The following is a 25,181-nucleotide window of genomic DNA, read 5'->3' on the forward strand; positions in this document are numbered from 1 at the left end:
TTTAACAGGTAAAAATCAACACGGCTCTAGTTTTTACTATTTTTATTGTTTTTTCCCCAGAACAGAGTGATTAATCAAAAAGGCCAAATCCCATGTCCTCATCAGACTCTTCAGATTCTTCCTTCTTCTCTTCCTCTTTCTTCTCCTCTGTAAGTGTTAAAGAAAAATGTAAATTTTGATTTTAAATATCAAGCATTTTTATGTCTACTGCCCACAGAGCCAGGGGGAGAAGAATGGGATTTACAACCCTTCCCAGGAATGCACCAAATTATGGCAATCACATTTAAACTTTATGAAAGGAAACTTTAGGATTAGCTCCTGAATATAAGGTGTCTTGCACCATTTGAAAGCAGTTTTCAGAAGTACCCAAGCAACTTAAGATGCATAAAACCCACTTACGTTTAATGGTAAAACTAGGCCCAAATTATTTCTGCATGTTATAAAAAGTGCAACCCTTAGTTGAAGTGTAATGCTAAAAGTAATACACAAAGAAACAAGAATACTGCTGAGATTTTCCCAAACCTAATCTTGATTTGAACATTTAAGTAATCCTTTAGAATATCTGCACCGTGTCAATTTTCTTTATCTTCCACATTTAAAAGAAGAATAGCTCTCACAGAAATTATGCTTGCTAAGAAAAGTTCGGGGCTCAGGCTTCAGAGATCAGCTGGAAACCAGCAGATGCCAGGAAGATCCTCTACTTTTTAGAGTATTATGGGTATTTTGTTTTTAGATGCAAGATACCTAGCATGGCCACTGTCACAGAAATGCAGTCCTCAACATTCATAGTAGGCTCACTGAATTAATGACCACATCCATTCTAGGAGGTGGAAGGGTAAACCAATTACTGGTGTTAGCAGCAGAACTAATGAGGTCAATTCCCCAAGTGCAAGAACAATGGGTCACCAGGAAATACAGGAATTTGGTTAACAAGACATAAGCAATGCCCTTACAGCAATGGCAAAAAGCTAGTGCTAAGTCCCTCATGGAAATGGATATCCAATTTAGCTACAGGTGTTTTAACGGTGGGAACTGTAATACTGAACTGGTCCATAATGCAGCAAATCAAGAAATCTTCCAGCAACAATACACAGTCTGCATGAATTCCCCTGCCTTAAAAAACCCTACCTGCAGGTGCAGCTCCACCACCAGCCGGGGCAGCAGGGGCTGCAGGGACAGCACCACCCGCTGGAACAGAGGTTAATTTGGAGAGGCCTGTAAAATATGAGATGCCGGTAAATAAAACCATGTTTGTTTCATACCAAGACTCCAGTCGTGCAGAACATGCTTTAATGGAGGTAACACCTGGATGAAGTCACTAGAAGCCAAACCCTTGACACAAGGGTCTGATTTGTGTCTACACTGGGTCTGAGAAATGCCATGCTCAGAGTGAATGGTGAGCTGATAGTTAGTATTCCAGCATGAACCTGACCTTCACTCTATATGCCCATGGTGACCAATTCAGGCAACTTGCCCAAAGATGCCCCTTTTGTTATTGAATATGGGAAGAAACTGCAACCATCCTCACTTTAAGCAGCAGCATCCTGAAGAGACTTACAGATTTAAATCTGCAACACTACACCTTGATCCAACTAGTCAGACTGAGTAAATTCTCCATCGCTTAAGACTGTTTAAATCAGGACTAGTCATTCTGAGTGACTTATTCCAAATCAGCTGCTAGCTATTGGGTTTGCTCAAGGAACCACCAATTTTTGTGACACAGGAGGTCAGACTAGATCTTCTAAACAAACCCTTTTTGCCTCAAATGAATGAAGCTCAACATTTCTAGTCTGACAGCCATGCCTCTAATAATGTGGTTCTTTGAAACACAGATTTCAAAGTGGTATCATAGTCAAGAGACAAAGCAGACTATATTCAACATCTTCATCAGTGACCTGGACAAGGGTGTGGAGAGTACCCTGTTCAAGTTTGCTGATGACACCAAGCTGTGGGGTAAAGTGAATACACTGGCAGACAGGGACCGCATCCAGGCAGACTTGGATAGATTAGAGAAGTGGGCAGATCAGAACAGGATGCAGTTCAACAAGGGTCAAATGGGTCGCCAACTGGTTGGAGGGCCGTACCCAGAGGGTGGTAGTGGATGGGTTCTTCTCGACCTGGAAGGACGTGGGCAGTGGGGTTCCGCAGGGCTCGGTCCTCGGGCCCGCACTGTTCAACATCTTCATCAGTGACTTGGATGAGGCGGTAGAAAGCACCCTGTTCAAGTTTGCTGATGACACTAAGATGTGGGGGGATGTGGGTGCACTAGAAGGGTGCAATAGGCTACAAGCTGACCGTGACAGGTTGCAACGGTGGGCGGATGAGAATAGGATGGGGTTTAACACTGATAAGTGCAAGGTGTTGCACATGGGGAGGAAGAACCGGCACCACACTTACAGGTTGGGGAACTCCCCTCTTGCCAGCACAGAGACGGAAAAGGATCTTGGAGTCGTCACTGACTCCACGATGAACATGGGCCGGCAGTGTGGGGAGGCAGTCAAGAAGGCCAACCGTACCCTGTCATGCATCCACAGATGCATCTCGAGCAGGTCCAGGGAGGTGATCCTCCCCCTCTATGTGGCACTGGTCAGGCCGCAGCTGGAGTCCTGCGTCCAGTTCTGGGCGCCACACTTCAAGAGGGACGTGGACGATATGGAAAGAGTTCAGAGGAGGGCCACTCGTATGATCAGGGGTCAGCAGGGCAGGCCTTATGAGGAGAGGCTACGGGACCTGAACCTGTTTAGCCTCCACAAGAGAAGGTTAAGGGGGGACCTTGTGGCCTGCTACAAACTGGTCAGGGGGGATCAGCAGGTATTGGGGGAGTCCCTGTTCCCCTGTGCGCTGCCAGGAGTGACCAGGAATAACGGTCACAAGCTGGCGGAGGGTAAGTTTAGATTAGATATTAGGAGGCGCTACTTCACAGTCAGGGCGGCTAGGGCCTGGAACCGGCTTCCAGGGGAAGTGGTGCAGGCTCCTAGCCTGGGGATTTTTAAAAAAAAGTTAGATGAGCACCTTGCCGGGGTCATCTGACCCCGGTGCTCTTTCCTGCCAAGGGAGGGGGTCGGACTAGATGATCTACAAAGGTCCCTTCCGACTCTAGCTACTATGAAACTATGAAAGGACAAGTGCAGGGTGCTGCACCTGGGGAGCGGGAACCAGCATTATGGTTATAGGTTAGGGGCTGACCCTCTTGGCAGCACAAAGGCAGAGAGGGATCTTGGAGTCAGGATCGACTCCAGGATGAATATGAGTTACCAATGTGACGAAGCAATAGGCAGAGCCTCCCGCCCCGTCACGCATGCATGCAACAGGGGCATCACTAACGGGTCCAGAGAGGTCTTGCTCCCACTCTATGCGGCGCTGGTCAGGCCACAGCTGGAGTCCTGTGTCCAGTTCTGGGTGCCACACTTCAAGAAGGACGTGGAGAACCTGGAGAGGGTCCAGAGGAGGCCACTCGTATGGTTGAGGGCCTCTGTGGCCAGCCCTGTAAGAAGACACTGAGGGACCCGAATCTCTTCAGTCTCCACAAGAGGATACTGAGGGGGGATCTTGTGGCTGCCTACAACCTTATCAGGGGCCACCAGCAGGGACTCGGGGAAAGTCTGTTCACCAGGGCCCCCCTTAGAGTCACCAGGAACAATGGCCGCAAGCTGAGGGAGGATAGGTTTAGGTTGGATATTAGGAAGAACTACTTCACTGTAAGGGTGGTCAGAGCCTGGAATAGGCTGCCCAGAGAGGTGGTGCTCTCACCTTCCCTGGAAATCTTCAAGAGGGGACTGGATAGGCACCTGGCTGGGGTCTTATGACCCCTCCCACTCCCAGTGCTCCTTCCTGCCCATGGCAAGGGGTCAGACTAGATGATCTGTCTAGGTCCCTTCCCACTCACTGGATTCTATGAAATTATGAAACTATGGCTTTGAGAAATGAGAGTGTGCGTCTTGGTTAATTATGCTTATTAACATATATAGGAACTGAAAGTGTACTTGCAATGAAGACTTAAAATTCAATTTTTCTTGAAGCCATTATATCAGTACAATCAAGTATACTTACGAATGCAACACAGAACTAAATCTGAAAGGAATTTAATGGACTTTTAGTGAGCAATCAACTTGTAGTGAGCTTCAATATCCTATAAATGTCAGCCAGATTTGACAGCTGGAGAAACTGATGCAGGAGGATTATGACTTGTGCAAGGCTACAGACAGTTTCACAGACTATTAGGATTCATAAATTTCTGAATATCAATCCCATGCTCAGACTGGACCAGACCATTTCATTTAAGTTCTACCAGTTTTGAACAAGCAATGATTTTCATGGTAGGAAGAATGAATGGAATGCTAGCATTTTCCATTACAGATACACATTTAAATTTGAAACAAAAGCATGTCAGTTTTATGGTGGGGACAGCTACTGACAGAAGCAAAGGGTAATATCAAAATTATATTGGCCATATCACTTCATAACAGTCATAACAAGAATATATGTTTGGGTATTAAGGTTCACTGTTGTCATGAGGCATGTGCTTTTCCCATGTAAAACAATGAAATATTTACATTTCCCCTTCAAATAAACTTAAGTCCAATAAATTTAACCTTCCAACAAAAATAGTCTTCCCTTTTCCACAAGAATCTAAACACTTTACTGTCAAACCATCTCTTTAACACTGGGTTTGAATTCTTGAGATACTGAAACACAGTAGATTAAGCTGGTAGCTGGTAACCAGCGACCTGCCTGCAGAAACTGCTCTGCAGTCTCTAGTCTTCCTGGCACTGTTTTGTTTAAATAAATATGAAACTCAGCACTGCAGTCCTTGACCTATCTAGAGAAATGCAAGAGATTTTTCTGTCCACTTCCATCTCACCAGCATGATCTTAAAACTATTTTTACCTGAGTTGATAACATCATCGACATCTTTGCCACTCAGTTCACCGATGACCTTTATTATGAGAGAGAAAGACAGAAAGAGGTTAAAAGGATCATCCTGGAATTTTGGCTGTTTGGTGTATTTAGCTTCCTGACACTGGCAATTTCCAGTCTGTGTATTAATCAGCAATGGGATGTGCGAGAGAGAAAAAGAAAATCAGCTGGAACACAGAGGGGAACAGGAGAAAGAATTGAGTTTATAAGCTAAATGGGTTTAGGGACAAAACTTTAATAGAGCTAATTCTAAGAGCAACATTAGCACATCTCAGTAGAACTCAAAACATTGCCCTAAAACATCTGGCATATGAACTGAATTCTTTACAACATTAGGATGGGAATATAAGCATAAACTGACAACCCAGCTGTATTTAGTGCCAAAAGCACACAATTAAAAACAAGCTATTATTTTTTTAAAAACTAAATATCTTGGATAAGAAATTATTTAAGAACACTTTAGCATAATAGATTCTAAAAACAGCAGTCGAAAAAAAAATTTTGGAGTGATACCTCTAAGTTTGGTTATACAGCACTAAACACTTTCACTTAATTTGGTTTCTTAAAATAGTGCAATACCAGTGTCAATGAAAATACTAAAGATGATGATCCAAAAAGTGAATTATTTTGTTTACAGATCTTCCAAAACATCCAACAAGAATAAGTTCCTCTCAACTATTCCAAAATACAAGGGGGAAGAGAAACGAGCACATAAACACCCCAAACAAACCTTGTTGACACGTTCATCATCCGCATCAATACCAACACTGTTGAGGATCTTTTTGATGTTCTTAGCTGTGGGGCTGTCATTCCCACCCAGGACAGCAAGCAGGTAAGCGGCCACGTAACGCATTCTAAAATAAGAAACACAGAGGAAAGAACAAAAAAGACTGCTTTGGATTTACGCAACTGTTGTTTTGGAAGGGCTCCCATAGCACATTAGAACCTGAAGTACATTAAGCAGAATACAAACAATCACACCTCAACATATTGTTGGCTCTTGCTCAGCTTACAGAATGCTGTACCCACCAGCTGCTTTTCTCCAGTACAGCAGTGTGGTTGGTCTTTCCTTGTCCATGTGCACAACACTGTTCTATTCTAACTGCAAGACTTTGCACTTGCCCTTGTTAAATTTAATCCTACTGATTTTGGACCACTTCTCCTAGCCCTACCCTCCCAACTCCATTCAACTTGATGTCATCTACACATTTGCTAAGTGTGCTCTCAATCCTATACTTCACTTGCCTGTTCATGCAAAATTATCCTTGCTTTCTCTCAACTATAAGCAAGAAGCTAGCATTAAGAGTGCGTACAGTTCCAGTGCAATAGTAGGATTTCTAACCACTGCGTCAACTGCTCACTTAAATTCTACATGCTGGTTAACTCTTATTTGAGAAGTGTTTTCAACCCAGTACAAAAGTTGAAAAGATGCAATGGATGTCACTGTACAAATACCCCATGTCACTTTATACCTGTCCAGAGAAGGCCAAATATTGGCCATGGATGATGTAAAAAAGTCAAAGATTGTGCCTTTAACTACATTCCCTGTATTACACAACCATGTATGAGGCAAACTCAGGGCATGTGGACTAGGTGGAGACCCACAACATGCTCAGCATCTGCAAAGAGCAGCTCAGTAATGACCACAGTAGGATCGCAGGAAAGTCAAGCTGGCCTATTTGCTGCACTCACAGAATGTAAGCCTAGGCCTAAACAAATAACTATAAGACCCCCTCTTAAGAAAGGAGACCACTGAGGAAGATAACTGATTGCATGCAACAAATAAAAAACAACAACAGAAAAGGGAGTAAGGCCACAGGATCAAAACAAGGGATCCAGAAGGGGAGCCTGAGCAGAGTACACTGGTCAGCACCCACTGCTCCCCAGGTCAAGGGAGCCTGTGGATGCTGTTCAGTGAAACTCTGCCCAGAGACACAAGTGGAGGAGTGAGAGAGAGAGAGGAAGAGAGCCTCAAGCTCACCTGGGTTCCCCCCAGCCAGACCTATTTGACACATATTGGGAATATGGGCTTTACGAGCAACAGTTAGCCCCATCCTATTAATAGAGAAGGCTACTGGTTACATTTCAACTGAATTTGTGGGGGAAAAAAAGATAAAACAGGGATGGGAGTGAGGGTCAGAGGTTTAAATGGGGGGGGGGGGGGGGGGAGGGGAGGGGAAGAGCAGAGGACACCCATCCCCTGGCTGAAGCCTCCTTCCTAGTTGGGTGTATTGTGAGTTTGGCGCAGGCAAGGAAACTCAAGCTGGACAGAACTTTGTGACATGATCTTGCCCAGCCCCCTGCTCAAGGCAGGATCATCACTGAGTAAAACAGACTAGCCAGAGGGATCGGGGGTGGAAACAAAAAAAGCCAGCAACAGCCTGAACAAGGACATGAACCCTGGAATGTCTGATGCTCCACAACCAAGCTACCCCCAGGGCTCAGGCGACACCTACTGCTGGGTGGGGAAGGAGTTGGTCTGATGTGCTGGTTACACTTCTCTCTGCACCTTTTCCATTACGTACTCCCCGTCCAAGACCTTACTGAGCCCGAAGGCTACCTGATCAACCTTCTTCTGGCCGGAGCCAACCTGGCCATCTATCTGAACAGAAAGGAGGCTGTGGCAGGGGAACCTCTAGAGCAGCAGCTCCCAAATTCTGACAGATTGTGCACCACTCATTTAAAATGCTACAGCCTTAAATACCACCAGCAAATTTTTGCCATATAAACTAATTATAATAAATCTGTTAACCCATACCACTGACAGGTTGTCTGCGTACCACTGGTGGTACCTATACGAGACTGGGAATCGCTGTCCTAGGGACTATGGAGCCATTTTCCCATTCCTGGTCTGTCCATGTCTCTAAGCAGTGTCCACCGGCTCCTTGCAGGTATCCGAGGGCCAGCAAGCGCTGTCTGCTCCATGTCCCCCTCTCTGTACTCGCTTTCAACCAGACCTTCACTCCTGTCGCTGTTTTGTCTTTTATTCACCCTAAAGCCATCAGGGACGTGCCTTACCCAGCCCCCCTTATTCAGGCTCAATTCAGCAGGCACCAGCCTGTTCCAGCGGCACCTCCAAGGCCTCCTTGAAACCCTGGGGGGTGCTCCTAGCCCCTGACACCTGCCCCTCCTGCAAGCCAACAGAGGGGGCTGCAGCCCCCATGCCGTCTGCTCCACCAGCTCCTGGCGTGCAACTCCCGCCCGACACTGCTTTCTTCACACTCCAGCACAAAATATTAAATGATCGCACCGGGAGCTCCAAATTCACCAATTTGCTGAACAGCTGGCACTTGCAAGCATTCAAACAGGCATGCAGCCACGTTCCAGCGAAATGGAGATGAAGTTGGGAGCCCACGCACTTAGTTGAGGTAAGCAGCAGAAGGTCCCTAAGCCATCGATGAAACCTATAGGGACACACTGGCAGCAAACCCTAACGACACCCTGAGCGTGACTTGGGTTTGGCACATGCCACGTCCCCTCTCCCCCTCCCAAAACGATGGCACATTTGTGGGCACTGTTCCCATGATTGATCCCACATCGTGCACGGGTGGAAACCACCGCGCGCATGCGGTGATCCTCAAGGCCTAGCAGCGCTGCTCGCCCGGGCCCGGGCCCGGGCCCGGGGACCCGCCTCCCTCCCCTGCCCCCTGCCCCCCTCCCCCTGCCGTGCCGGCGAGGCGGGGGAGGGTGCGGGAGGGGAAGCCCAGCCCGCCCCGCTCACTTTAAGCCCGGGACGGACGCGAAACGCGTTGCACGCTCGTTCTGCGCGACGCTGCCGGAAGGAGGTCACCACGGGGTCGTCCGCGCTCTACGCAGGGGCCGGAAGTACGGGTCAGAGGGCGGGGTGGAGTCAAGGGTCTCCTTCCCCTCCGTCTCTTTTCCTTTTCTTTCCCTAGCAACGCCCCCCGCCCCCTCCAGCGGCATCGAATGATATCATGAAACCGTTGATGATTTTTATGCAAACCGTTGATGAGGCTATGGAAACCGTTCCGCTGGCGCGCAGGCGCAGAGTGCGGAAGCGGAGGGCGCCATCTTGGGAAAGGGAAAGGGAAAGGACGAGGTCGGGGGGTTAACCCTGTCATGGCCGGGCGAGGGAGGACGATACACCCCGAGGCCGGCCATGTGCACGTGCTGGGAGGACTCTGAGAAATGCTCTCGTCTTATCCTGAGGCAGGAGCCAGCCCCGCACAGGCCCCAGAGAAATGCCAACTGGGTGGTTTCGGTCGGCTTCCACCTCACCAGCATGATCTTAAAATTTAAAAAAATAAAAATAAAAAATCCCAGTTGATCACATCATGGGCATTTTTGCTACTGAGTTCACCAATGACCTTTATTCTGAGAGAAAAAGGGGGTTAAAAAGGTTCGTCCTGCAATTTTGGCTGTTCGGTGTTTTTAGTTTCCGGATGCCGGCGAGTCCCAGTCTGCGCGTTCATCGGCATCAGGACGCGCATGCAAGGAAAGACCGAGAAAATCAGCAGGAGCACGGAGACGAATGGGAGAGAGACCCGAGTTTATCGGCTCCGCGGGTTTAGGGGCACAACTTTGCTAAGAGCAACATTAGCCCAACGTTTCTCCGAGATCTCAATAGCACTCAAAGCACAACTCTAAAATATCTGCTATATGAAGCAAATTCTTTATGACGTTAGGACGGGAATATAAGCATAACTGACCAGCCAGCTGTATTTCGTGCCAAAAGCACAGAATAATTGAGAACAAGCCTTTTTCTTTTTAAAATCTAAGTATCTTGGATAATAAATTGTTTAAAGACACTTTTAGCATCATAGATTCTAAACACAGCCGTTGAAAAAAATTTTGGAGCAATGCCAGCAAAGTCTGGTTATGTAGCACCAGAGCTAATGCTAAGAGCGACATTAGCACAACATTCATCCAGGGCCAGTGCCTCAGAGACTTGTTTTAATGCAAAGCTGAATGATGCGACTTGTGAGAAGCATCCCAGCACACACTGCAGGTGTACCTGTGCACCGGGGACATGCAATTCTTACTGAAATGCAGGCCTACCTGTTTACTGGGGTCACTGCAGTTCTTACTGAAATGCAGCTGTTTCGTGATGAAATGCAGCTGTACCTTACACAACAGAAGGGAAGCTGAGGCCACAGGGCGAGTTCCAGACGTTGACCAGGACTCCCAGAGAAATATTTGTGCCAGGAGGGCCGTTAAAGGTTTAGTGGCTAGGAATAGTAACCATTTGGTCACACACAGATCTTTGCTTTCACAGCACGAATTGCTTAGCATCAACGTGGATGCAAAAGGGGTTGAATCACTCCACTGCTTCCCTGTAGGAGTTGACTTTAATTTATCCATCTGAGCACTAACCCAGCCTGATGCCATCTAGCCTTATAAGAGACCGTAAGATCACACCCTGAGATGGCACAGCTTCAGGATGAATGCTGTCTTAATTGTGGGGTCCAAGACCTCCTATTCAGCCTTTAATTGTTATATCTTCAAAGGAAGTGTTAAAGTCTTCCTACAGAGAAGATGGTTGAGCTTTCCTCCTATCCACTGCCGCAGTGTTTGTCAAATAAACGCAGATCCCACTGGACAATATCCGAAATCATGCAGCTGGTTTTCTGATGAAGAGCAGTGTTATGGTGCCATCTGGCGGAGGAAGCCTTGTTTCAAGTGCTGAATTACAACACTTATAACCTGATTGGAAGAGGATCTAAGTATCAGTGCCCACAGCTCCAGGAAAATACCCTGGCAGTCCACAGAAGCTTTTAGAGAAAGAGAAGAGCAGTATTAGGAAGGGAATAGAGAATCCTATGGAAAATATTCCTGTGCCTTCATACGTATTAATGATTATGACGATCGTTGCCATCTCTTATTTCTAAGTTATATGAGATAATCGATGTCTTTCCGTTATATATCATGAAAACTATTCAAAATCTTTTTTTTGCTAGGATCATTTCAACCTTGTGGGATAAAGCACCAAATTCATTTTAAGGAACAGTCCTGCTTGGATCTGAGGGATTGACCAGATGAGGCTTAATATGTAGTGCTTGCATCTGTAATCTGTGCCATCTAAAAGGTAATACTTGTGCTTCAGGGCATTGCATACATGCACCTGACTTACCAGACAGGGTCAGTGTTGCACTGACATTGTAAAGCGAAAGGTTCTTTAATGTAGCACTCTCTGGATTTGCTTAATAATTGATGGGACTAGTAACTGCCATAACCAAGAAGTATTAAACATGCTACACACTCTAGTAAAGCTTCAGCATCCATCACAAATTGATAACGGAGGAGGAGGATAATGTGATTACTAGGCACTGCATATGTACAATGTTTGTCCAGACTGTCATCTGAGAAGTATTATTCTTAGGTAAGCAGCATGTACTTATGTCTGGAAATCCACATCCAGTGATTTGCTCTATGACCTGGGGTAAGTTGCTATCTGCCTTTGTTTCCTTATCCATAAAACAGGACGTACATGTGCCACACAGATAGATAGTTTCTGTGGATTAATGAGTTAATGTCTGCACAAGGATTTGGAGCATGTCACCATCTGGACCACCTGGATCAGTTTTCCACTTGTAAAATGGGGATGATAATCTTTCCTTATGTCAGAGGAGTGTCATGAGAGTAAGCATGTTAACGACTGTAAGGTGTCCTGTTACTATGGTAATAGGTGCCAGATAAGTGCCTACATAGATGACTGTTAATTCCTGAAGAGTATGGAAACGAGGGCTGAGTAATTATTTTCCTGAGATGCTCATAAACAAGAATAATTACAATTTCTTTTCTACCACTGGACTATAAGGGAACAGGCCAGTTTCCCACTACAAAGCACTTTCTCTTCTTCAAAGAAAAGAAATTGTGTAAGGTTGTATAAGGTTTTCTTTCCATGCAGAAATAATGCTGTTTTGGTGACTGTCAAGGGTAGTACAGCTTAATGTAGCCAAGGACACATTTGAGAAGCAGTGCTGCCCTGTGGGTAACATAGTGGAATGAAAAACAGGAGACCCATATGCCTTCCTCATTCTGGGTGTGATCTTGGGCCAACTATTTCCCTTCCAGCCCTTGTCCGTCATGTCTATTTAAATACACAGCAGTAAGCGTTTAGAGGAGGGACTGTCTCTTACCATGTATGTACAGGGCCCAGTACAAAGGAAGGCTAATTGCAGCTGAGGCCTCCTCATCTATTGAAATACAAATCATAGTATTTAAGGGCCTTCATCTCATTCTGTCACACTAGAGACCAGCAGTTAAGCTTAGTAGATGGCTCAGGACTGGCCTCAAGTGGCTTAGAGGGCTTTTGAGCTGCTGCCCTGGGACACAAACTCAGGTTCTTAGCCTTGGGTAGGGGCTGGCAACCTTTTCAAGCCACCAGCTGGCTCCAGTCTTAGTACAGGCTTCAGTGGTGTGTCAGCAGCAAGGGGGGATTTGCCTGTGCCCATCCTGGGGCTAGGCATCTGGGAACTGCAGTGGTGCTCCTGTTGCATGTACTAGCCCCTGTACCCTGGCTGGGTTGCGTACAGTGGGGAGCTGTACACAACCTAGAGGGTTGTCTGAATGGAAGAGAGCTCCCCTCTTCCATTCAGAGAGGAGCTGTGCCAAGGCTGTGCAGCTGGGAATTGCATGCCACTGCTGTTCCAAGCCCTGCCGCTCGCCAGCTGCAATGCGGGTGCAGCTTTCAGCCAGTGGGAAGCTGTGCTGTGGCCAGGTAGCTAGGAGTTGCATCTGCATTGTTGCTGCCTACCCCTGCCCTGGCTGCAGCAGGGGACAGCTGGATGCTGCCCAATCCTGGCTCAGTTCCCCACTGGCTGGAAGCGGTGCCCAGGCTGTAGCCTGGAAGTGGGGGCCAGGGTGGAGCAGTGGCAATACAGGCCCAGCTTCCAGGTATGGGCAGGGTCAAGTCCTTCTGGATCTGTGGGCCAGATCCAGTGGTTCAGCAGACTGATTCTAGCCCACAGGCCGTATGCTTCTGGCCTCTGGTCTTGGGCCTTGTAGTCTGTTATGCTTCTATTCTACCTAATTGGCAGTTTCTGGTGCTGAGGCAAGTGGGAGGGTCTTATTTTTTTGAGGTGGTGCCCATGTTGGGAGGGGGTTCTTGTGAGTGAACCCTCCTAGGTCCTGATCTCTGCAAGCCCTAGCTCTCTCTATGCATGCTTACTAATGCAACTGCAAGGATTGCTGGCTGCCATTGGCTCAATTTGGGCTGTTCCTTAGGTTAGACAAAGCTTAAAGACCAAGCTGTGGCATCCTTTTTCTCATGTGAGTAACTGTATTGAGGAGATCTTATGTGGGTAGCCATACTGAGGAGAGTGGCTCCAAAAACAATGCATATTGAAAGCTAGAAAACCTCCCCAGGCAATGTATTGGCTGCAGCATGCGAGAGCGCAGGCAGGCATGCTGGTGTAGGCGGTGAGCTCATTACTGATTTATAGGGGTATTTCCCATGCCATGCATGCACATTCCTAGTTCCTGTTGGTGCTCTGGGGAGCTGTGGGCCCAGGCTGATAACTAGACGAGGATTGCAGACAAATGGCAGAAAACAGACCTGAGAGAGCCTTGTAGCTTTGTGCTTAAAAAAATGCACATCTCCAATAAACAGTGCTAGTGACAGAGTAGAGGGTACAGCCTGGTTTGCTTCTAGGACCTGATCCTGGTTGTGCTGAAATGAATGGCACAGCTCTTTTTCTAGGATATAAAGGGTGATTCTGTGGGTAACATATTGGTATCTCAGGAAATCTGGATTCACTTTCAAATTCTACCAGAGGCTGTCTATATGGCTTCTCTGAACTAGTCCTTTCACAACATCTGATGAAATGAGCTTCAGCCCATGAAAGCTTGTGACAGACAGACAGACAGACACACACACACACACACACACAGACACACACACACACGTTTAGTTTGGTTAGTCTATCTGGCCCAAATGTACCCTGCTTTCTCTTGACCAGATTAGCAGTGGACCTCATGTTGATGAGACTGACATACTCTGCCCATCTGAATCTGCTGACCTATGCCAGAGCCACACACAGTTTCTGTCTGCTGGCAGGAGGGCTTGTATTTGCTCTCTATTTGTGCAAACACATACAGATACACTTCTACCCTGGGGTCCTTCATCATTGTTTCAAAAACAGCTACTTGAGGCCTGAGCCTGTCCCACAACATTTACAAAGCCTCACTTGGTTTCTGGCTACCATTTCTAGATGTACAGTTGGTCAAACAAGTTGTTAGATTTCAAAAGAGAAATTGTGTGTAGTTCTTTGGCCTGTGCTAGGTAAGAGGTACCATTAGCTGACCATAACTGTCCCTTCTGGCATTACAACCTATGCATCTTTGAAACCTGCTTAGATCCAAATTGCCCTGGATGAGATGTTTAGTTTACCTAGCACAGTGATGCTCAAATATGGTACCAGGGCACTCTAGGGTACCATCAAACCCTTTGAAAGGTTCAGAGAGGTGCGAGGAGATAAGCATATAAGCTGAGAGCAGATAAGTACAGGCTCAGGCTTAGATTTATCCCTGCCTGCATATGCACTGCTATGTATGCTAGTTGTTGAAATTGGGTGCCACTCAATTCACAGATGATATGGAAGGGTCTCTCAAGTCCAGTGAGGGGGTGCCTCAAATCCAAAAAAGGTTGAGAACAACTGCTCTAACATTTTTACATCTATTCTGTATGGTTACATTTTCCCCAGGGCACAGGGTGGGTGCCTTTGAATTGTAACAAAACTTAATTTGATAGATTTAAGTCATAAATATAGGGGAGATCCAGGGATTTGTCTTTCAATGGGATTTGGGTGCCTTTCTCCCTTTTGTGCTTTTGAAAATCTCCCCATATTTAATAAAAGACTTGAGTCTCTTCAGAAGAAAGTTGCTTTCAAGCAGCAACAGATGGCAGTGGACTTGGGATCAGGCCTGTAATGTGAGATGATAAATACTAGGGTAGGTGGCGCACACAGTGTTTGTGGATTGGGTTGCCTGGAGGTAATATGGTAGGTGCTGAGGCCTTTGACAATCCAGTCACTTCTTTATATGCTTAAAGATGGATTTAGCAACTAAATTTGAGCACCTTGCTACTGAGTGAGAAGATCTGATTGTACAGATTTTTATGCCTTTCAGACTTCAGTGGGGGTTTCCAGGAGCATCTGCTACTTGACTTGATCACTGTGGGTGTGTCTACATATGATGCTTTAATGTGCATTAGCCTACGTTAATGTGTATTAATGCCACATGTCTACACATGCATGTCTTTACTGTGCATTAAAAATGGCAAATTTAGACTATTCACGCCTAAATTTGGTAGCTGTAAATGCAAGTATCAAATTTAGGCACAAATAGTTAAAGCACATTAATGAATGTGTAGACACATTCAAGCGCATTAATGCTGTGTGTGTTGACTGACTTGGGACTAACATTAGTCCCAACTCGGTCCACACAGTGTTAATGCGCTTTAACGTCTGCATGTGTAGATGCCTGTCTAAATCTGCTTAATGTACATTAAGCTAATGCACATTACATTTAGGCACACTTAAATGCATGTGTTGACACACTCTGTGTTGTAGCCTAAGTTTGAAAATGTTGGCTGGCATAAACACATTTGAGAATGTCAAGAGACATTTTTAATTTAAATTCTCCCCAAACTAACCTAGCAAATCTGTGAGAGAATCAGCTGCGGGAGGACTCCTAACTTAAAACATTAAGAGCACACTAGAAAGGGTTTTTGTTGCAGTCATGAATGCTGATGTATTCAGAGATCTGGATTTCTGCAAGATCTTCACAAGAGGGCAGAAAATACCTGTGGGAAACGCAAGATATAGCTTTCTGACCCTGACAGGGGCTTTCAGATGGAAAATTCTTGAGAACATTTTGGTTTCCTATCACGCAAAAATGTATTTCAGGATTACTACTCTGAACTGGCATCAACATGCATTACAGAATATAAACAAGAACAGAATTATCCTTTTTTAATTTACTGTGCCAGTATATGATCTGACATATTCACTACAAACACTTAACCCAAAATAGTTGTGTTTATCAGTTATGATACACAATAGGACTTCTCTTTTTTCCTTCATTCCATTTCTATCTGCAGGCAGTGATCTATTTGAGACAGAGCTGTGTGGAAGGTGAGGGAGGGAGTGAAAAGCTATGAAATTAAACATGATTTAATTACTGATCAGTGTGCTGATATGGAGCCAACAGTTCTTCCAGATGTGAATCATTAGGGAAGACTGAAGATCTGGATCCTACATTTGGGTGTACTTTGCTATCCCTAGAAATGGATATTTTGAATTAGGAAACTGAATGCTTTAACTTGCCTTTACTCTTTGTCTAACAGGTGAAAGGCAATGGTAAGCTCTGACTGCACATTCCTCCATTGCCTACATTGGCTCAGTCCTCCCCCTACCTGACTTGTACTAAATCAGTGTAGGGTAGGAATGGGAAAAGTCAATGGTTTAGAAATTGTTTTGTTCAGTCAGTGTCCACAGACTGATCTGAGCTAAAGCCTATGCAGTGGTTATCAGTTAGCTGGCTCAGACTGTAGTTGAAATCAGGCACTGCTGAAACATTGCCTCTGCTGCTGTGTTCACAGAGTTAAATCAGGAGTCAGAAAAGAAGTGTTTAATGTGTGGCTCTTAGCATTTTTTTTTCCAATCTTGGGAAGGCTTTGAGGTCAAAGAATCTGGGGACTTTGTATAATGGGTATTTTTGGTGCTTTTCCAAAAGAAAACCATAATGCACGTTAACAAACACATACTTCTTTTCACTTGTGCTATTATTACATGTCAGAACAACACCACCACTTTGGATTTATGTAGCTCCCTTTTGGTGGGCATTTTAAGAGTATTTATTAAATACACTGTACAACTCCTTCCTAAGGAGATACTATGTTCATTTTACAGATAGGGAAACTGAGGCACAGAACGGTGACATGACATACAGTCACGGAATAGTTCAACAACTTCAGGTAGAAACCAGGGTTCAGATCCTCCTCCTTTCCTAACTTCCTTCTGTAACTGTTGAACTAAACTCACTCCTAGAGCTTGCTGTAGAATTGTAGGGATTTTAACTCTTGCTTCTTTCATAACTCAACCATATTCCTGCAGCAGAGAGTGGAACCAAGAGTCCTGATTCACCGCCTTCCATAGACCGCTCTTTCCTGTAGCTAATTCTCAGTCATCCCACCCCACTCTAACCACTAGACGACACATCCTCCCACACTCGGCAGGAACAGATGGATGACTGCAAGGAACAGACGGCCGACTGAAACAGGCTTACATCTTAACCCTGTATGGCAGCAAAGGTTGGACTGTGAGCGAAGGCACCCTCCAGGTCGCAAGCTGGTGCAATGGGGAACGAGGCAAAGATGAATCCCAACGCTTTGTGCATGAATCTTAAACTTCTTAAAACGATGGAATAAGCCATACTCAGGGAGCATCAGATGGGCCTGTGCACAATGTCACCAGACAAACAGCTGCAGTAGGGGAGATGAAAGATTGTGCCAGTCTTCCCTGGATCAGTGCAGATGGTCAAGCTGTGCTAGCAGGAGCACATAATAATCTGTCTCAGAAGAATTCAAGCTTCTTTGTTGCATTTTTAAAAGACTAAAAACCCTGGAGAGTGGATGCATTTTAACCCTTTTCATAACCAGTGCTGGCATCTCTCCAGTGCAAAAGGTTAGCTTATTTCTTCCTAAGGAAAAAAAGAGAGAGGCAGGTATCCTTGTTAGTCTGAAGTCAGGCAGAAGGCAGGGCAAGGTGGCAACTTTCAGAGAGGTATAAGCTTTCATAGGTGACAGCCTGCTGTGTCAGATGCATCTTATTATGCCTCTCTGAACCTGTTTGTCCCTAAGGTGCTGCCCTGCCTTCTGCCTCCAGAAGAAAGAGCTATATCTTATGGGCCAGATCCCACAAGGAGCTGAGCACCCTTTGAGCCAAATCCAAAGCTCATTAAAAGCAAAGGCAGTTCTTTAGTAGTTTTGTGTTTCCAGTTGAGTTAATGGGATTTGAAGGCACTTGGCATTTTTCAGGATTAGGCTCTTCCCTAAACCTACAGTCAAAGAGTTAATGACATGTTACACTGATTATTTACATTATGCTAGCACCTAAATGCCATGTCTGTGCTACCTCCATATTGAGCTTAGGACCCCCATTGCAGAAACAAGCCCTGCCCGCTTGCTCCTGTTCTACATATGCCCAAGACCAGCAATTAGGCAGCAGAGGTGGCTTAGGGGGACCTGAGCACAGGTTCTGTCATTGTTTCAGGTTTTCTGTCTCAAGATAGTTGCATTCAGACCCAAGACCACTGTCTCATTCTGGTGTTCCACCTATAACTTATCCCATTATGACTGGGTTTACAGCACAGACCTATAACTTATCCCATTATGATTGGGTTTACAGCACGGCTTCGGCCTTCACTGGTGTAACTCCTTCCATTCTGCCCATAACATCAGGTGGAAGGGAGTGGGCTGGGGTAGCATGGGCACTAAGGCACAGTTGACAGCCCAAGAAGTCGCAATGAAATCTGCGAATTCTGCTAAATACCTTGTCACAAGGGCATGAAAAAGGAAGGAAGTTGGAAGAGAAGGACTAAAATTTGTAATGAAGAATATATGATGATGGGATGGATAGTCTCTACTTAGATTGGTTGCCTTTTGGAACAAAGATTATGTTCTCGTTCTATTTTTATATAACATCTAGCTCAATAGGGTCCTATTCTAGGATTTCTGTTTACTACAGTAAACTAATTACCACTATCATTATCATTTTGTAGCTATGGCAGGGGTGTCAGATTCATCTTGTGCCCTGGGCTGGATCTAGACAGTGGAGCTTCTTGTAGGCTGGATCCAATCTGGGCACAGGGTGGAGGTGGCAACAGCTACTGCAGCCACTGTGGTAGCAGTGAGTAGGGCAGACAGCCACGGGCCAGGCTTTAACTTACCCTCAATATTCAGTTCTACTAACAGACTTGTAACTGCCCTCCTGGTACAGGAGAATTTCTCAGCATTTCCAGCATTGTGTTGTTATGAATGGCCAAGGGATTGAAAATAATAGAAAAGCATACAAGGGACTATATTTAATATAGTCTACTCTCTAAACAACAGTGGTGCATGTACACTAATCATATTCCTTTCCAATGTGGGTATTCACTTTAATGTGGAGGGTTAATACAAAGTTGGTGTCTAACTTAAGTCTTATTTTAGTCAAGTGGTGCATATACAACCAGCACTACTTAACAGATTTCAAATCCAGGATATTACTAGGCTCTTACTGCTTGATCTAAAGAACTAGAACTAATAGTAGGAAGCAGTAGCAGGTTTCTAAGTCTTTTCCTGTGGCTGACACTAAGGGCTTTTGCTGGCCCTTTCTGTACAGGGGTAATTTTCACTCAGAATGCACAAAAATATTGTTCTGAATGTCCACAGTTGACAATCCACTTGATGCCAGTGAAGGCTTTGTGTTCCACTGCTCCTCCTGACTATTTATCTGTCTATCACCAATGGCCATAGCAGAGGCGTTCATGTCACGGCCCCTGTCAGATTTCAACAAATCTGCTAAATTCTGCTAAATACCCTGTCATGAACAATCTCAGATGTGCATGATTCTGGAAAAACATCTAGTTTATGACACAGACAGGGGAAGAAGAAGAGCCAGCTGACTTAATCAGTGTTAGCACAGTATACTCCTGGAAGCACCCAATACTAACTACTGCCCCATCAAATTGCACTGATGAGTCAATGGGAGTCTGAGTAAAGCTTGGGTGGGAACTATAGTCTCACCTTGGTGGCTCTCACTTTGGAAGGAAGAAGAAAAAAATGACTCTGTTGGAATACAAGTCTGTTGCAGATGGGCCGTGAAGCCATGGCCCCTCTAGCAATGCCACTGAAAACATTGCCCCAGTCCTTAAGTGTCCTTGGGGCTATGGCCTTGTTATGATTACCAAACCACTGGAAATGTCATAATTAAATATACAGGGAATTAAATTAAAAATAAATGAAAAAAGAACCAGAAGAAATTAATTTCCCTGGCTCAGGTTTGTGATGACGGATAGAACGGTAGATGCAGGTAAACTGGAACTGCACCGAAATTAAGAAGTAAGCTTGTTAATGCATTGAAAGTAACAGGCAAGCTGATCCTGTAAAGCTGATTTGCATGGCAGGCCCTGACATCCACAGAGCCCCACTTAAGCTCATGAGCCAAATCCATGGTTTAACCAGATTCAAAAAGTGATTGGACAAATGCTTGGAGGAAAGGTGCACCAGTAGCTATTGAGCCTGGGAGTGCAGGGAACAGCATCTGATTCAGAACTTCCTAGACCTTAAATGCTGGAAGCTGCAAGTGAGAGAGGAACAGGGGGGGAAAGAACCATGGTCATACCTTGTTCACTCTCCCTTTCAGGAGCCAGTCTCTCTGCCACCATGTCTGTGAGACACAGGAGACTGGGTAAGACAGACCTAAGGTCTGACCCAGTAAATGACAGTTCTTATGGCTGGTATAAATCATGCCATCAATTCACGCTAGCCACAGATCTGGTCCTGCTGCGGTAAGGTTTGATGATGTGAATCACTGTATAAGAGCGGTGCCAACATGTTCCAAATAATTTACAGATTTATTTTTCTTTAAGGAACTAAAAATAAATCTTTTTAACCTAGTTGTAAAGGAAAATAAAAATACTGCCATCTTTCATTTCAGTTATTATACAGTAGCTGGCATTCTTTAAACAATCCTTAAAATAACCATGAACATACCAGTGAAAACAAATGTGAGTCATATTTGTTAATGCAGAACTAGAGGTAGCACTGTTGTCTTTCTCACAGTGAAACCCTTCTGTCTCCCCTTACAGCAGAAGAAGAGCTGCTGGTCACTCATGTGAGGTCATATTCACTCCTGTGTAGAGAGGCAGCCCAAGGCTTCTTCTAAACTCTTTGGAGCAGTAATCATATTTTTGTGCAGTGTGTTTTTAAGCACAACGGGGTTCTGCTCTGTGATTAGGACTCCAAAGTGCCACTGCAATCCCAATAATAAATAAGAAGCCGGTGCCATTTTAATCCCATTTCAACCCCATTTTGAAAACTCAGGTGAGACTTAACTGCTGGGTTTCTGCCTAGGGGTGAATTTCACCCTTACTAAACTGAGCATGCATGAATGTGAAGGGAAACCAAATGGCCTATCACTCATAACAGGCCTCTTTCTCCCCTTTAGATACAAATGCTTTCCGTGCCTCCCCATGCCTTTGATCATGATGTGCATATGATTTGCTGTGCAGCCTATATCTGTGGTTAATAGGCTGTGCCAGATTGAACATGAAATCACTTCTAAACTCACCTAATATTGAAGTCCTTTTAGGGGGTTTAAAGGCACAGTTCATATTACTTCTCAGTTGAATAAACCACTATTGTGTAGTTTCAGGGCTGCTGAGAGATGCCACATTTAGAGACCCATGAATAAACTCACCTGTGCAGCATGAGCCTTGTTCTGCTGGCATTAATGTCAAAGTGAATCTTTCCATTGGTTTCAAAGAGAATTGTGCCAGGCCCACAAATGCAGGACTTAAAAAGCACAAGGGTCTTTTGTTCTATGTATCTGACCCAAGCTCCTACATGATGCACATCACCCTAGTATCTCAGCATGCCTTTGCTAGATGATCTAAAAGTTTTAGAGGTGAAATGATATTTCTTTATTGAGACATCCAGCAAGGAGGGTAGCATTTTTCCTGGGAGCACAACAGATGATAATAGATTCTGCCAGTGTGTCATACTGAGCAGCCTGGATTTGAACCAGCTTCCAAAAATGTAAAGGGCTCCATAGCCCCTTTGCAAAAAGCATTGACTCATTCCTTTCCCATCTAAGATCTAGACTGGAAGTCTTCCTAAAAGTATGTTCTTGTTTCACTGCTAATTGTTTAGTTATATCTAGAATCCCTGGTTTGAAGTTCTGTGGCCATCACATGACATGGGATCAGAGTAGGTTATCACAATGTGGACTCTACAAGCCTTCAAGTCTGTTTAATTGTATTATAGTAGCATCTAGTGGTTCCTGCCAAGACCAGGCCTCAGTGTTAGGCAGTGTATAAGTGGATACTGAGGCTGTATACAAAGGTTGTGTTTGTCTTGACAGAACAATGTCATTGTTCATCTCCTCTAAAGTCAGTCCATCTCACCTTGTTTACGGGCTCTGAATACTCAAGAGGAGATATGGATGCCCATTTGGGTCTGTCTTACAGTTCTGTAACTACTGGGATCAAATTATTTCAGTTGGGTTTGAATTATTGAAGAGTATTTCTAATGAATATAATGAAGTAATGGAGAGGCTTCACAATTTCACTTAAGTCTGGAGAGAGGAGAGGGTCCAGAGGAGCTGGAGAGGGTCCAGAGGAGGCCACTTGCATGATCAGGGGGCAGCAGAGCCGACGCTATGAGGAGAGGCAATGGGACCTGAACCTGTTCAGCCTCCACAAGAGAAGGCTGAGGGGGGATCTAGTGGCCTGTTACAAACTAGTCAGAGGGGACCAGCAGGAATTGGGGGAGTCCCTGTTCCCCCAAGCACCGCCAGGAGTGACCAGGAATAACGGTCACAAGCTGGCAGAGGGTAGATTAGGTTAGATATCAGGAGGCGCGACTTCACAGTCAGGGCGGCTAGGGCCTGGAACCAACTTCCAAGAGAAGTGGTGCTGGCTCCTACCCTGGGGGTCTTTAAGAGGAGGCTGGATGAACAACTTGCTGGGGTCGTTTGACCCCAGTACTCTTTCCTGTCATGGTAGGGTGTCGGACTAGATGATCTGTTCAGGTCCCTTCTGACCCTAGAAACTATGAAACTATGAAAGTCAAGGGCAGCCAGATTTGAGCCAATTGCACTCAATGGAATTACTCCTGATTTTCAATATTTGTGAGAGAAGAATGAAGCCTGCTTTCTCTCAAAGAGGTCAGTGGCACTAGGAATACTCAGGATGAGCAAATGAGAAAGGATCAAATTTTGGGCTCAGATGTCATCATTAGTCCAGAAAAATACTGATGTAAAAGAGAGCTGAATCTATCCAATGGGATGGAAGTACAGCTTGTAGGATCTAGACTGAGTCCCTCTTCTATTTGTTCAGTGGCAAGATCCTGCTAAATGTGGTATGATATCCTACTGTGAGTAATAGGTGCTGTTTGCAGATCATATACAATATGCTTTTCAGTCCCTCCACTCCTTCTGATGCTTTGGCTTTGGGCTTGATATACACAGGATATCATGCCTTTATATGCCTAAGAGGCAGGTAAGGTGCCATGCAACTATTGTTTAGAGAATTTATGCAAAGTTTCTGATTCTGCCTCAAACTGTGGCAAATTTAACATGCTCCTTTTCGTTTCTTTGCCTGGTAGTATAATTTTCCTCAGATTGTTTTCCAGTGAAAACTGTTCTTACCCCCAGTTGTGGCTGGGGGGCTCACTTCATGTAACACAGAATTATAGAAAATGTGAGTTGGAAGGGATCTCAAGATGCCATCTAGTCCAACCCCCTGCTCAAAGCAGGACCAGTCCCAACTAGATCATCCCAGCCAGGGCCTTGTCTAGCCAGGTTTTAAAAACATCCATGGAAATTCCATGACCTCTCTGAGTAGCCTGTTCCAGTGTTTTACTACTTCTTTAGTGAGAGAGTTTTTCCTGATGTCTAGCCTGAACTTCCCTTGCTGCAGCTTGAGACCATTGTTCCTTGTTCTGTCATGGGCCACCACTAAGAACAGTTCAGCTCCATCCTCTTTGGAAACACCCTTCAGATAATTGAATGCTGCTCTTAAATCTCCCCTCAGTCTTCTTTTCTCCAGACTAAACAAGCCCAGTTCCTTCAGCCTCTTCTCATACGTCATATGTAGGAGCCCACTCTGCCAACCATTTTCATTGCCCTCCATTGGACTCTCTCCAACTTGTCCACATCCTTTCTATAGTGGGGCCCCCAAAACTGCACAAAGAAAAACAAAGGCAACATTAGACCCCTGCTAAACCAGCCGGGGCAGCTGACTACTGACACCCATGAAAAAGCCAATCTGCTTAATGATCACTTTGCATTGGTTTTTCACCAGCCCAAAGGGATCACCCTGCCTAGCATGATGCGAGATGTCCAGGGTGAGGATGCATATATGCCAACCATTAATGTGGATCTTGTGAGGGAGCATCTTGAGAGGCTGGACCCCCATAAATCAGCTGGTCTGGGTGGATTGCACCCAAGAGGGCTAAAGGAACTGGCAGACATCATAGTGCATCCACTGGCGAGGATATTCAAGAACTCGTGGTGCTCAGGTGAAGTACCTGAGGATTGGAAGAGAGCCAGTGTGGTGCCTATCTTCAAGAAAGGGAAGAAAAAAGACCCGGGAAATTACAAGCCAATCAATTTGACCTCAATCCCTGGGAATATTTTGGAAAAAATTATCAAAAAACCCATTCTTGACAGGCTAACAGAAGGCAATATCCTGAGGGATAGCCAGCACGGGTTTGTTGCGGGTAGGTCTTGCTTGACCAACCTCCTTTCCTTCTGTGACCCGGTGACATATCAGCTGGACAAAAGGGAAGAGGTTGATGCCATATATTTGGACTTTAAAAAAGCCTTTGACGTTGGGGTCCCATGGTGTCCTCATGGAAAAACTGGGCAACTGTGGCCTTGACTACTCCACAGTCTGATGGCTGGGGAACTGCCTCCGAGGTCAGACCCAGAGAGTGTAGTTGACGGAACCGAATCAACATGGCACTCGGTGACCAGTGGTTCCCCCAAGGCTCTGTTCTCCGACCTGTACTAGAGGAAGACAAATTTCATGGTCTGTGCCAGTCTGACCTCATATTTGGCAATCAGTATGAACCTAAGTAGAAGAGCATGACTCTGTAGCCAGAAACATCTGGGTACCTGCAGGAGAATCAGTGCACCTAGGTTAAATACCTTCAGCCTTAGCTGTGATGAGCATCCAGTTACTTCAGAGGAAGATGAACTTCCCTTTCTCCATGTCCCCATGCCCTGCATCTTTCTTTCCACTCCTCCCAAAACAGTAGAATTCATGAAGGGAAAACCATTCTTTCTCGTCCCCTGGTGATGATCCGCAAAGCCTGTAGCCTGGGATTACCAAACATCTTCCTCCCTACAAGAGAGCTATGTCTTCTTCCAATCTGAGGACAGCAAACATGAGACTCCATGTTATAGGCAATTATTGTTGAGCCAGTACTATCATATCTTCTCTTCCATAAATGTAACCATTTCAGTCTTAATACAGTTGTGGTTTCTTGTCTCCACAACTTTCTTGGAAGACTAGTACAAAACTTCATTCCTCTG

General features: G+C 45.2%; 1 protein-coding gene across 1 annotated transcript; it reads right to left on the reverse strand.

Annotated features, from left to right (window-relative positions):
• Positions 1-27: 27 nt before the first annotated feature.
• Positions 28-8,798, reverse strand: LOC149853883 (uncharacterized). Its single transcript, XM_090026150.1, has 5 exons — positions 8,639-8,798; positions 5,648-5,771; positions 4,888-4,936; positions 1,129-1,215; positions 28-147 (listed from the first exon to the last, which is right to left on the reverse strand). The coding sequence occupies exons 2-5, from the start codon at positions 5,768-5,770 to the stop codon at positions 71-73; spliced, it is 336 nt and encodes a 111-aa protein (XP_089882276.1). The 5' UTR covers position 5,771; positions 8,639-8,798; the 3' UTR covers positions 28-70.
• Between the last annotated feature and the right edge of the window lie 16,383 nt (positions 8,799-25,181).

This window comes from Crocodylus siamensis, chromosome 13 (assembly GCF_052110815.1).
Source record: "Crocodylus siamensis isolate JL-2025a chromosome 13, ASM5211081v1, whole genome shotgun sequence".
NCBI classification, from domain to species: domain Eukaryota; kingdom Metazoa; phylum Chordata; order Crocodylia; family Crocodylidae; genus Crocodylus; species Crocodylus siamensis.